General features: G+C 41.7%; 1 protein-coding gene across 3 annotated transcripts in view; it reads right to left on the bottom strand.

Moving 5' to 3' along the window:
- Positions 1-412: 412 nt before the first annotated feature.
- Positions 413-13855, bottom strand: part of C3HXorf58 (chromosome 3 CXorf58 homolog) — a 29967-nt gene continuing 16524 nt past the window's right edge. For all 3 annotated transcript variants that reach the window (XM_044283951.1, XM_044283952.1, XM_044283954.1), the window contains exons 6-9: positions 12494-12625; positions 8287-8516; positions 4017-4164; positions 413-2994 (exon numbers count right to left, since the gene is read on the bottom strand). In XM_044283951.1, coding sequence (XP_044139886.1) covers positions 2821-2994; positions 4017-4164; positions 8287-8516; positions 12494-12625 — 684 coding nt within the window. In that variant the 3' untranslated portion in view covers positions 413-2820. The remainder of the gene's footprint in view (positions 2995-4016; positions 4165-8286; positions 8517-12493; positions 12626-13855) is intronic.

Here is a 13855-nt window from a genome sequence, read left to right as displayed (position 1 = left end):
TAAACGTCATCATGTCCGGCCCTGTCGGGCTACTTTCACATCTGCGTTTTCAATTCCGCTATCGAGATCCGGCAATTGTATTATTGTAAAGAAGGCATTTTTCCAGATCCGTGACTGATCCGCAAAAAACACTAGTGTGAAAGTAGCCTCAAAGTGTAGAGGTAGAGAGCAGAGCCTCCTAGAGTCTCATTTGCATATATTAAAACATCATTTTTCTCAGCAATACGGGCACATAGGAACATAGGACCAGCACAGACGCCTTCAGCTGCCAAGCGCACATGTAACAGGTCAGCCAGTTTCATAGGTACAAATCTGCTGACCGATGCCCTTTAAGGAAGCCAGCTAAGTGTATCTACTATATGTTCCATTTTCTTCAAGTGTGAATTACTGGAATTTGTGACTTTTAGTGCATTTCATCTGAGTGGAGTTGTAGCCACAGGATTTGTTGTATAAGTTTGTTTGGGGTGGTTGCCCGCCCCCCCCTTTTGGATCCTGTGTGGCTCCCCTGATTTAAATTTTGTGGGTTATGTGACTGTTCTATTTTTACTCGATTTTAGCGGTAAAGCTTTAAATAAATCGATCTACAGCAGCAGACTCTTGATTTATCCCATGGACGTTCTTGTTCATGATCAAATATTATTAAATCTCTGTAACATTTATGATTTGTAAAGATTCTGTGTTGACGGACACAGTTGCTCAAATCCATAAATGAATGCAAACACTGCATGACAGATATTAAACTATATTATCTACTGTACATTTATAACCTATGTATTATCCATATTCTGAACTAACTAAAAGAAAATGTATCTATGCGCGTAATGTATGGTGTTTTCATTTCATCAGAATATAACCTATCATTGTCTTGGCCTAGATCTATCTATCTAATCTCAAAGATCTCACTGGGCAGTTTATAATTTTAAGATTTACCAATTTCTCGGTCTTCTGAATTAATATTCGCTATTAGTTCACTTCTACAAAAGTGCTTGAACTGGCGCAGAGGCTGCTGTAATCACAGTACTTTATTACTTCATACAATACATATAGCCAGGAAGAGCTATGCCACTTCTTGGTCCTCTGTACTACTAAATGGGAACTAAAAAATATGTAACAAGTATCCCTTAGTGATACTTTTCAACCCAATGTTAATTATTGTACCAAGAGTGAGGCAGATAAATAAAAAAAATAAACAAAAAAATTTACCATTTTTTAACTGTTCAGTGACTAAGCCATGTTCTGAGATGTTTTCTGGAAATGTACCACTGAAAAACTCTCCTCCAGGGCTAATTAGTAGAGCTTGACATAATAAAGATTCTAACTTTTTTTATAAATGTTTTACTCTTTGAAACTTGTTTTGGATGGGTATCTTAATATTGTTTTATTATAAACTATGTACAGTTGTGTATAAAGAGATGTAAATAAAATTTTTAGTCTTCAAGCACATTGCAAGTTGTTAGTTCTTTCTTATAGCTGATCATCTATGTCTTCTGTACCATGATGTTTGGAAGCAGTAAAGAGCCTGAGCCATGGTAAGTACAAAGGATTTATTATTGTGTAAACTGGGAGAGGGGGTAGTCAAACTGACCTATTTCCATTTATTTGTAAGTTATATGGATAGGTGCCTAGAGAGCTAAGATTAAGATCATAAGACTACATATCAATAGTTGTGCAGCACAGGAGCCGACTTACCCAGTCCTCAGAATGTGTGCCTGAATAAATAAATAAAAAGAAAGAAAAAAGAAAACCTAAACTGTTCACGTTACTTAGGCAAACGCTCTGTGTGCTGGACGGTTGTTGATGGGGTAATATGAGAAGAGAAAGATGTATGAGGCAAATAATAGTGGTCTTAAAGTGTGACTGTCATATTTTTTTTTTTTTTTAATGCTAGTTTAGTAGAGCTAGGCATGTATACCTGAGTTAGTCTGTCAATGATTGCTAAAAGATCTGTAATTGCCTTATAACAGCTTTCATTAATGTCCACTGGTCCCTTAAAAGACCATTGCTAGGGATTTTCTGTCTTCCCTTCAATGTGAACAGAAGACAGAGGGGCGGTCCTCCAAACTGCATGCCTGCATTAGGCTTCAGAGTGAGGAGGCGTGTCTCTCAGTAATCCAATCTGATTGGCTGGCAGGAAGATGCTGGCTAAAGCAAGTGTGTATATGAAATGAGGGAGGGAGTTTTGGCCTCTGAGAAATGGTAGAGGGGCCATTTTGAGAAGACCCTCATATTATTGGGTTCAAAACAGCCGTAACTAAGGGAAAAGCTCAAATATGACCGTTACACTTTAAAGGAGTTGTGTGACTGACTTTTTTTTCAAAAGCTCAATAAAGCCCTTAAATATGTTAAAGTAATAAATTATCATATACTTACTCCTTAATTCACAGCCGTTTCAAGCTCTGCCGCTCAAGTCCTCACCTCTGGTCTGTTTAAATGGCTGCAGAGGAGACATAGCCTTAAACGGCTTGTGACAGCTGCAACCAATCAGTAGCTATAGTGGCAGCACATCATACACCACCAGGCTATGATAAATATCCCCCAATAAATGTTCTTTTTATATGATTTCAAATGCCCACACACTTTACACACTTAACTGGGACAACCTATGTTGTGTGGGACACCTGTGCTGCATTAACCACAACATATGTAACCCCATATTTTATCTTCCTATATCTCTGTACAGATCACCTATTTTGCCAAAAGAAAGATAACAGAAGAGCCTATCAAAAGGCACAATCTAATCATCAATTGTACACAATAGAATATATTCAATATCATTTACACAGTTCACACCTGATTGTAGAAATGAAATTATAAGAGCTTTTACAGGTGTACAGGGGATGGCAATACAGATTCTTCCAAAGACAGGCTTTGACTCCAAGCATAAAGTTTTTCTGCTTCTTCATCCCAGTCATCATCAGAAAACATAACCTGGTTTGATTGCTGTTGTTGCCCTAAGGATAGCTGTTGGCTGACAACTCTTGTATCATCCTGATCCTAGAAAAAGAGAGAAGCCATCTAAGGGTACTTTCACACTTGGGTTAAAGTTTTCCGGTATTTAGTTCTGTCCTCGGGGCTCAATACCGGAAAAAAACGATTTATCTAATGCATTCTGAATGGAGAGCAATCCGTTCAGGATGCAAAAAAAAATAAATGAGGGAAAAATAAATACCGTATCAGTTTTTCCGGATGACAACCGGAAAGACTGATCCGGTATTGCAATGCATTTGTGAGACGGATCCATCTCACAAATGCATGCGTTTGCGTCCGGATTGCCGGATCCGCTAGGCAGTTCCGGCGACGGAACTGCCTGCCAGAATCCTCTGCCGCAAGTGTGAAAGTACCCTTACACAAATGATCATGATGTCCCGGTGTTAAAAGTGGTGGCTCGGTGGTTAGCATGGGGTTCTGGGTGGAAATATGACCATGGGTAACATCTGTTTGAAGTTTGTATGTTCTCCTTGTGTTAGTGTGGATTTCCTCTGGGTCCTTCGGTTTTCTAAAGACATACTGATAGGAAATTTAGATTTTGAGCCCCACTGGGGACAGTAAGTGATTAAAATATCATTGATGGTTTAGGAGTCAAATGTCCAACAAGCATATATAGGTATGATTATTTGGTGTCCACAAATTGTTGGCTATAAGGAATAACAATCCATGATGGTTGCGGTGGATGTATATTTCCAACCATCATCTTGGTTTCTACGGATGCAGTGATCACGGCTCTACACTGTTAACACAGCCCACTGATGGACAGCTGGGGGCCTTCTATGGAGCAGATGTGGTAAAGTATGAGGGTCTTTACAATGTGCCACAACAGTTTACGGGGTTTTAGCAAATATTTCGGCTAACTTGCTACTTAAAAAAAATACACAAAAATTCTAAATTTTGTTTTTAGAATTTTCCTGTATTTTACATGTTGATATTAATAAAATAAAACATCTTATGACTACCAGAAATACCTTTTTTGTTCTCATAAATCATTTTTTAGGGAAAAGTTGCTTTATTTGTCATTCTACCTGTTCTTTTCCTGGACCATAAATTCTCTTCATTTTTGCTACTTTTAGGCGAGCCTTATATGATCGTCGGGATGAATTTCTTGGTGCCAAAGAATAGAGAGATGAGAAGTGGGTCGAAATGGCTGATGATGGGGGTGGCACGGGTGATCTATATGAAACAGGAAAATTTAGGTTAACAGATGACATGAAGAAATAAATACATCCTCAGTGAATTTTGTCATTAATATTCCTCTCATTGCAGCTACTAATGGGATGATTTTACGGTATTTCCGAGTCTAAAGGCAATCTGTCACCTCGGGCCTTCCTATTAAATATAAAGCACCGTTAGATAGTTAGATAGACTGCTCACCAGAATAAAAGATTTCCATCACCCTCCCAATCCGAAACTCAGTTTCTCCAATATCCCCTCCCTCCCTGCTTTGATTGACAGTGGCCATGTAATCTTGTCGGGCCCTGTCAATCAAAGCGGAGACGGAGGGGCTTGGTTCTAAAAGAAGCAAAGCTTTGGTGTGACAAGAGCAATCAGGATGCCCTTGTTGCACCAAACAGCTTATCTACATATTAAAACAGGATATTGCAGGAATGGAACCTTGGTTCTGGAAGGGGATGAAAACGTTTTATTCTGGTGAGCAATGCTGCAGCCAATGACTATCCTCAGTGTTATACTGCTGCTGAGGACAGTGATTGGCTGCAGCAGTCACTTAGTATCCCCAATGCAGTTTGTAAACAAGTGGTGGAGGGACTGAACCAGCAACACAAAGAATACCTCTGGAGAAGAGGTGAATACAAGGTGATTTTTTTACTTTAGACTATTGCAGGCCTTGTCCATAATTTTTCATTATCTGGGACAACCCCTTTAAGTAAATATTAAAGGGTATTCCAGTTTAGCAACTTTCAACATCAATTGACAGGAAACAACACGTTCTCACTTACTAAGGCCTCATGCACATGACCGTATCAGTTATTGCGGTTCGCAAATTGTAGTTTTGCAAAACACAGATACCGGCCGTGTGCATTCTGCATTTTTCGGATCCACACGTCCGCCCCTTTGTTATAAATGCCTATTTCTGTCCGAAAAAGGGACAAGAATAGGACATGTTCTACATTTTTGTGGGGCCGCGGAAAGGACATAGAGGCAGACAGCACACTGTGTCCTGTCCAATATCTTTTGCGGCCCCATTTAAATGAATGGCTCTGCATCGATCCACACAAAATGTAGATCGGATGCGGACCGAAACTACGGTCATGTGCATGAGGCCTAATAGTTTTATCTGTAATGCCCCATTTTCCTGCACTCCATCATAGTCAATGACATCATGTCTAAATCTGAGGCGTGTCAAGACTTGTAAGGTCCTGTCCTGTAGACACATCACCAGTGACCTATGCCTCTCAGGGCAGTGTTTTGCTTATTCTCCTGAACACTGCCCTGTAGACGTGATGTCAGCAATCATGCTGTGTCTTAGGGGGTTTTTTTTAGAGTTTCATACAGGCAAACTGTTGCCCCCCCACTCATTTTTATTTACGCTGTTTACTAATCATAAATAATATGTTAATAATCTGTTATTTGCACATGAACACCACTATTTTTTGACTACTGCAACAAGTAAACGTAAAAAAAAACAAAAAAACAGTAATCCTATAAGGCGTAAAAATGTCAAGCTTTACAGCAGATCTTTTCAGTAGAGGAGTGGGTAAGGTAGCAGTTTACTGTACAGAAGGGCTGGGGTTTAAATCTCACTTAGACCAGTAAAATAATCTTTATCATAAAAGTTATGGCAAAAAATAGAATTTTTACCTTTCAGATTTCATGTACGGTAAAAGTTACAATTTTCTACAAAGTTATTGTTACAAAAAAAATAACGAAGCAAAAACCATTAAAGAGGTTATCCGAGAAAAAATATTGATGACCTAACCACAGGATAGATCTTCAATATCACATCAGCAGGGGTCTGAGTCCTGGCACCCCTGCTGATCAGCTGTTTCGGGAAGCCACTGCGCTCACTAGAGCTCCAGCCTCCCAGGCACTTACCAAGTACAGCGCTGTACATCATATAGCAGCCATGCCTGGTATTGACTTGAATGGGGCTGAGCAGCAACTATGCCATGTGACCAATGTACGGTGGCATCACATGGCCTAGGAACAGGCTATGGAGCGCCCAGACTCTTCTAACAGCTAATCGGCAGGGGAGTCCTGGTTATCGGACCCCTACTTATCTGATATTGATTACCTATCCTGAGGACAGGTCATTAATATAAATTCCCAGATAACCCCTTTAAAGTGTCTGTAACATACTTTGTATGAAATATCACAAAACAGTATTTGGTATCCCAGTAATCATAATAAAACACACACAATATAGTGAACACTGTATAGTGATTGGTAAATTACGCAAGGTTTCCTCTTCATTCCAGTAATATACTATTTATTTAGTGTTATGCCTGTGAAGAAAGTAGCTTTTAAGGCACTGAAAATTCAGCTCTTCCAACAGAGAAGGTCTGTAGTGTAATGGTAACTCTTCTGCCTGACATATAGGAGGTCTGGGGTTCAAATCTTGATTAGACCTGTAAGAGGGCCTCTCTCCCAACCTATATCCAATACAACTTCATTAGTATTCACTGAAGTGTATACTAATGAGGTTGCTAGGCCCTGCTTGGATCTGTGATGTTCCAGCTGGGAGGGGAAGGAGAGACCTGATGCTAAAGACACTTTCAGTGAGTCTGTCATAGTGCGGTTCACAGTGACGTTTTCCGTGTAGGCTGGCTGCATGCGCCCTTGTGTACTGGCTGCATGCCGAAATCCTGTGCAGGCTGGTTACTAGGAGCTGCGTGCTGGCTGCGGGGTCTGTTGTGAACCACCTGTGTATGTTTGCTCTCCACGTCTCTGTGGTGTCGCGGGAGGTTGTTTCCCCGTGATGCTTCTGATTGTCTGTGGTGCCGGGTTGGTTGTGCTCTGTCCGTGTATGCCGGTTGCCACGGGCACCGCCTGGTTCTGTACTTGTGTATCCTGTTGTCCTGAGCTCCAGTTCTGATGGGATTAACTCCCCCTGTCTGTTGTGCCTGGGTGTGGCTTTCCAGGTGCCTTATTACCCAGCTATTTAGACCTCTGAGCTGTGGTTCTGGGGTTCAGTCTTTGTCAGTCTGTCCTGAGTCCTGTCTGTGGCTGCTAGGTGTTGCACATCTCTTTTGTTCCTAAGGGTTTTCATCTACCCTTCTGCGTGGTGTCGCCTGGTTTTGAATCATATGTCATGTTCTGATCTGTACCTGTCCTGTCTGATGTATCATGTTATGGTCTGTTATCCTGTCTGTTCCGTGTATCGCCTAGCAGTGCGTAACTGCTTCCAATGTATCCTGTTCCATGTCTGTCCTGTAGTGCCTTTGGCTTCTGTCCCCGTTCTGTTTGTCTGCCTGTTGTTCCATCCTGCCTTCGGAAGAGGGTTCCTGTGTTCCCCGGAGGGGGAATGCCCGTATGACTGATTGCCCATTCTCTGTTCTTTGCAGCGTTGCCTGCGGCTGCTTAGCTTCTATTGCTTGCGGCGCAGGTAACTGCTTCTGTCTCTGCTCTAGCCTGTTCTGTGCCTTGTATCTTTGACCTGAGGTTCTCCATGTATTCCGTTGCTCCTGGTTACGTCTATGTGCAGCTCTGCCTGGGGCCGCTTCTGTCTCTGATGTGCCTGTATGTGTATACTACCTGCTGGTACCTAATTCTGGTACCTCCTGGTCAGTCTGGACCAGCTGTCACTGACTTAGTTTACGCTCTGGAGTAGCCCCTGGAAACTACCTTCGGCCCATGCCTTTCCTCACCATCTGAGGCTCTAGTGAATACCAGGTGTTGCTTAGTCATGCCCTTCCAGAGTATTGCCAGTCAGTGGCACAGTGGGTCCTCCCCCGTTGTTCCATGTAGTGCGCCTGTGCGTACGCCTGTATCCTTGGTCTGTTTCACCTGTATACTGGTTGCCTGACGTCCCGGAGGTCTGCCTTGGACCCCCGACATGTAATAGAGTCTTGCGCTGGGATGTAAACTCAGGATTCCGGTCACAGATCGCAATTATGCTGGAGGAGTCAAAATACACTCAAAACTTCATCATCTAATTTATATACTGCAGTAAGGTGCAATTCTGGTGTTTTTTTTTATTTTTTTGTGTAACCAGAAAACCCATTTAAGAAATTAAGACAAAAAAACACAAAGTAAAGTATTACAGCCAGAAAAAATGTGAAGTCAAACACAATAAATATCGTCTCTACCAAAGTAATAATGTCTGTATCATATAACCTGACTTGTGTGACAGCAATAAGCTGTTGGCGCTGTACATCTTCAGTGTAAGGTAACTGAAGGAGAAGCTTCATTTCCTCTTTGAGTCTACTGGACAGGATTCCGGATTCTGCATAGTCCACTATGTCATACATGATGGTTGTCCTTGGCATATTTTTCAATGATAATCTTCTCCAGCAGTTCTCCCTCCCTCCTTGATGAGCTGGAGTCTCATCAAGGTGACTTGTATACTGAAAAATAAATAGGGTATTGTAAATTTGTGAAGCTGACAGATATATTGTATGTCCACAGTGGAATATTACTGCAGATTTCATCCTATGCTTTGTGAAGCATGAGAACCAGAATGGAAATCCACAGTATAAATGGACATGGCTGTGGATTTAAAAGCTACACAACAGGCTGATTTCTCCTATATAGCTTTTACGCAGTATGTGGATGAGATCTCTTTAAGGGTTTGGCTACATGTCGACATTACTTATGATGTATTTTAATGGTATTGCAATGTGACATGCTGCAACTGCAACGCGACAATCGCAAAAAATCCAAGTCAGATTTTTTACGAAAGTCGAGTCGCGGCATGTCACATTGCGACATCATTGAAATACATTGTATGAAATGTTGTGTGACATTTATGTCGCACAACAAATGTCACCATGTACCCATAACCTTTTTATTTAGCCGTACCCTAAAGTGTTGTCCTCAGAATAGGTCCTCACTATCTGATCAGTGGGGGGTCAGACTCCCGGACCCCCGCTGACGTCATGTTCATCAGTCACATGGCCTAGGCACAGCAGTAATTAAAGAAGGTTTCCATGGAGCGACTAAAAGCAGAGATCTTAGAATTCATTAGGAATTCATTAGGGAAGGTACAGTATATTAAAAACTTGTTTGCGAGGACACATTTGAAAAATAAAAAAAAAACATTTAAAATCCACACCTCATTGTCTGTAAAAAGAACTGCAAAACCTGCGATGTGTGAGCAAAGCTGTAAAGAACGCTTAGGCCCCTTTCACACGGGCAAGTTTTTCGCGCGGGTGTAATGCGTGAGTTGAACGCATTGCACCCGCACTGAATCCGGACCCATTCATTTCTATGGGGCTGTGCACATGAGCGGTGATTTTCACGCATCACTTGTGCGTTGCGTGAAAAATCGCAGCATGCTCCTCTTTGTACGTTTACCACGCAACTGCAGGCCCCATAGAAGTGAATAGGGCTGCAGTGAAAATCAGCAAGCAAGTGCGGATGTGGTGCGATTTTCAAGCAAGGTTGCTAGGAGACAATCGGGATGGGGACCTGATCATTATTATTTTACCTTATAACATGGTTATAAGGGAAAATAATAGCATTCTGAATACAGGGCTGGAGGGGTTAAAAAAAATCTAAAATAATTTAACTCACCTTAATCCACTTGTTCGCGCAGCCGGCATATCTTCTGTCTTGTTCTTTGAGGAATAGGACCTTTGATGACGTCACTGCGCTCATCACATGGTCCATCACATGATCCATCACAGATGAAGACAGAAGAGATGCCGGCTGCGCGAACAAGTGGATTTTTTTTTTTTTAACCCCTCCAGCCCTATTGTACTATGCATTCTGTATTCAGAATGCTATTATTTTCCCTTATAACCATGTTATAAGGGAAAATAATACAATCTACACAACCTTGAATCCAAACCTGAACTTCTGTGAAGAAATTCGGGTCTGGGTACCACATTCAGTTTTTTATCACGCGCGTGCAAAACGCATTGCACCGGCGCGATAAGAACTGAACAACGGAACGCAATCGCAGTCAAAACTGACTGTAATTGTGTACCTACTCGCGCGGGTTTGCCGCAATGCACCGGGACGCATCTGGACACGCTCGTCTGCAATGGGCCTTAGACGTTTGAAACTGAACCTTTAAGTCCTCTAGTTGCAGAGGGTACCTTTTGAGCTGAACCGTGAGTATTTTTGTATGGGTCACTATATATTATATCCTATACACATATTAAGATATGTATGTACTGATGGGTTTCAGCTACACGGCGATGTGTCATACGGGATTTTATGTAATGTTTTTCAATGGTGTTGCAATGTGACAGGCGACATGCTGCAACGTGATAGATGCAAAAAATCCAGACATGTTGGACGTTGTGCCGCAAGTCGCACTGGACTTTTCCTCCTTTGACTTTAACCATTTGGCTCAATTTTATTATTGCATACAATGTAGTGGGAAGCTGGAAAAAAATTCCAAATGGGGTAGAATTTGTAAAAAAATAACTACCTACCACCTACGTGGTAAAATTTACTTGTTACCATCATTCTCCTGGGTCAGTACAATTACAGCGATACCACATTTGTATAATTTTGCATGTGTTTTAATTACAGATGAGCTAAGTTTTGAAATTCGATTCATTACAAATTGCTATAAATCGGGTATACGGATTAGCTAGGATGATTTTTGATCCACTGCACACTGGCGATGTATTACACCTGCATGCCTGTAATCCGGACGCTCAGTAACTCTGCAGCAGAATGGATAAGCTAGGATGATTTCAGCGATGATGACTCTTGGTGCACTGCACACTTATGTACATGGCAGTCTGCAGATCAGCAATCTTCTGCGCTCTCCCTACAGTCTCCCTGCTCTATGCTTGTACTCTCTGTTATCAGTTTTCAGCATCACTGTCCCTAGTGAATGAGAATCTCATCACATGACAGGAAAATGTAGCGACCGCGCAGGTCAACATTTTTAGGGCACTGCCTAGCTGTGGCTACCTGCAGATTGGCTTACACGGCGATATGGGTGTTTTAACACGTGCAGCTGCCATTTTAGGAAAACCAATCAGTTCCCATGAAGCGCAAGGAAATTCGGATTTGTTTAGAAGCAAAGTTTTCCTAAATGTTGGACCGTGATTATCCATATTACCGCCTTTGCTGGCTAGACTCATTTTTCCATCACATTATACACTTCTCGTTCCATGGTTACGACCACCATGCAATCCAGAATCTGTGGCCATGCTTGCACACTATAGAAAAAAGCACTGGTAGTCGGGACCATAGGAGCGCACATAGCCCGGCACTTTTTCCTACAGTGTGCAAGCACAGCCACCGATGCTGGATTGAAGGGTGGTCGTAATAATGGAAACGAGAAGTGTACAATGTAATTGAAAAATTAGTCTAGCCAGCAAAGGAGCCAAAATGGAGAATAACAATACATTAGTGAGTGCCTTGTATTAAAGGGAGTCTGTCACCACAATTTGCCCGTATAGACTGCTTACATGGCTACCATTTGACTGATCTATAGTTATGCTACAGAACTTTGTCTTTTTGTTTGGATGTTCACCAGGAACAAAAACTGAGTTGTATTCATATGTAAAGGAGGGGACCTAATCATCTGATTGCCATTTCTATTCAGTAAAGGGATTTAATGCATTATTAAACAGATAATTCTGGATATTCCTATGTAGTGCTGCCAACTGTGATAGCCACCAGAGCCTACAGCCTTCCACAGACAACAAACAGTTCCCCCGATTTATTCAGTGCTCAGATGCCGTGCTCACATTTGACCACGGCATCTGAGGGGTTATCGCCAATCGCAGACATTAGCCCCAGGTGTCTTCTGTGTGAAACAGCAGGCACTTGGCAGCTATGGCGCCCGCTCCACAGTGGGCTCCTTCTTTAATGACCTGACATCGGTGGATGTCAGGAAGGGGTTAATGGACGTTGCATGTGACAAGTGACTTGGCTGTGTTTTTTTAAAGCCAAATCGCAGTTCTTAAAGGGGTTGGCAAAGTTATGTAAAAATAAATAAAAAAAATACAGCACTTGTAAATCTAATGGTCAGCAATATATATACATAAGCTAGGCAAGTTTAAGGCAAATAATTTCTATTTCCTCATTTCCCTGGTTCTCTTCTGGCCCTTTGTTTATCTGCAGTAACAACAATCTGTGAGGTTTTTCTCATGAATTTATGTGTGCCCAGCACAGTGACAACTCCTGCACAGACACAGACATGATCAGAGCAGGGAGAGAAGCTGACCTCACAGGTCATGTGACCCTCAGTGAAATCTGAGAAAGAAGCCACTGCAGATGAAGGAAGTGAAATGTAAACCCCTTACATGTGATTAGTTAGAAACATACAAAGCACAAAAAAAATAACTCCTTTAAATAGTCGACACATGTCGCCATACTCTTACTCTCAAGTTCACAGTTTTATGTCTCTTACTTGCATGTAATCTTTAAAGGTTGCCACATCCACAACATCTGTTATTCTGTATTTCTCATATTCAAGCTGATCACAAATCATTTGCTCATAATACACACGGTGTCCCATCAATTTGCAAGCATCGGTGGCAGCCTACAAAATACAAAGCATAATTGATTTTAAAAAAATCATGACATCATCATTTGTGTTTTAGAATGGCCAATTTCTGACCTTAACCCCTTTGCTGCCAGCGGCATGGCCGGCGGGTCTCCACTGTTTCAAATAGCAGAGACCCGCAACTAATGACCGCGACCGCCAATAATGCTGATCGTGGTCATTAAAGCCTTTAGATGCCGTGATTAAGCTTCTTACCGGCATCCTCTGTGGTCAATGAGGATGCTGGTAATTGATTTAAATTCACTGGGTCTTTCTGAAGAGGCCCATTGCATTGAAGCTGCAATACTTATTTTGGCCAAAAGGTGGCAGGCCAACATAAGAAATGAGCAATTCTGCACCAATATGGATATAAATAAACATAATGGCACAGAATAAAATAAAATAAATAGTTTTATAGCCTCAAACACGAGCTACAAAATCATAAAAAAAGTAAAAAATTTTTTTTTGAAATATATAAAAAGATAAATATAAAGTTTAAATGGAACCTGTCATCAACTTTTCGCTGACCTCGCTGAGGGCAGCATAAAATAGTGACAGGAATGATAATTTCAGCAGGTGTGTCACTCATGAGCTAAAAGTAAATGGTTGCCGAGAACCAGCATCTTAATCATTGCAGTACAGGCCTGGAAAAGAGTCACATCTCCTTTACCCCCACTCCCCTGTTTCTGTACAATTCGTGCAGAATACCCCGTCTTCAAAATCTCTTTTCTTTTCGCATACTACCTGAGAAGAGTCCTGGTTATTCCTAATCTCCTGCTCATCTGCTGATGATTGGAAGTTCTCTCCTAGAGAGAAAGAGAGAAAACTACGGTAGAAGACTGTCAGCCATCAGCAGGTGGGCAGGAGAGCAGGAATTCATGACTAACCAGGACTCTTCTCAGGTGGCCGGGACTCTTTTCCAGGCCCAGTCTGCAATGATTGTGATGTTCGTTCTCGGCAACCACTTACTTTTAACTTATAAATGACAGGAAAAAATGCGTATAGCAGCACAACGAAAAATGGAAGTCTTATCTTGTGGTGGTGCCAGCCGTGTTGGGAGCCAGTCAGAAGTTCCCCCTTGGATGCGTCGTATAGAAGAAACCGCAGCACTCTCCTGTCTTCAATTCAGTGGAATTTATTTCACCAGCAAAAAAAATGTGACGTTTCGACCGTAAAGGTCTTTCTCAAGCAACCTTGCTTTGAGAAAGACCTTTACGGTCGAAACGT

Source organism: Bufo gargarizans, chromosome 3 (genome assembly GCF_014858855.1).
Source record: "Bufo gargarizans isolate SCDJY-AF-19 chromosome 3, ASM1485885v1, whole genome shotgun sequence".
Lineage (NCBI taxonomy): Eukaryota > Metazoa > Chordata > Amphibia > Anura > Bufonidae > Bufo > Bufo gargarizans.
This window is presented reverse-complemented; position numbering and strand designations above follow the sequence as displayed.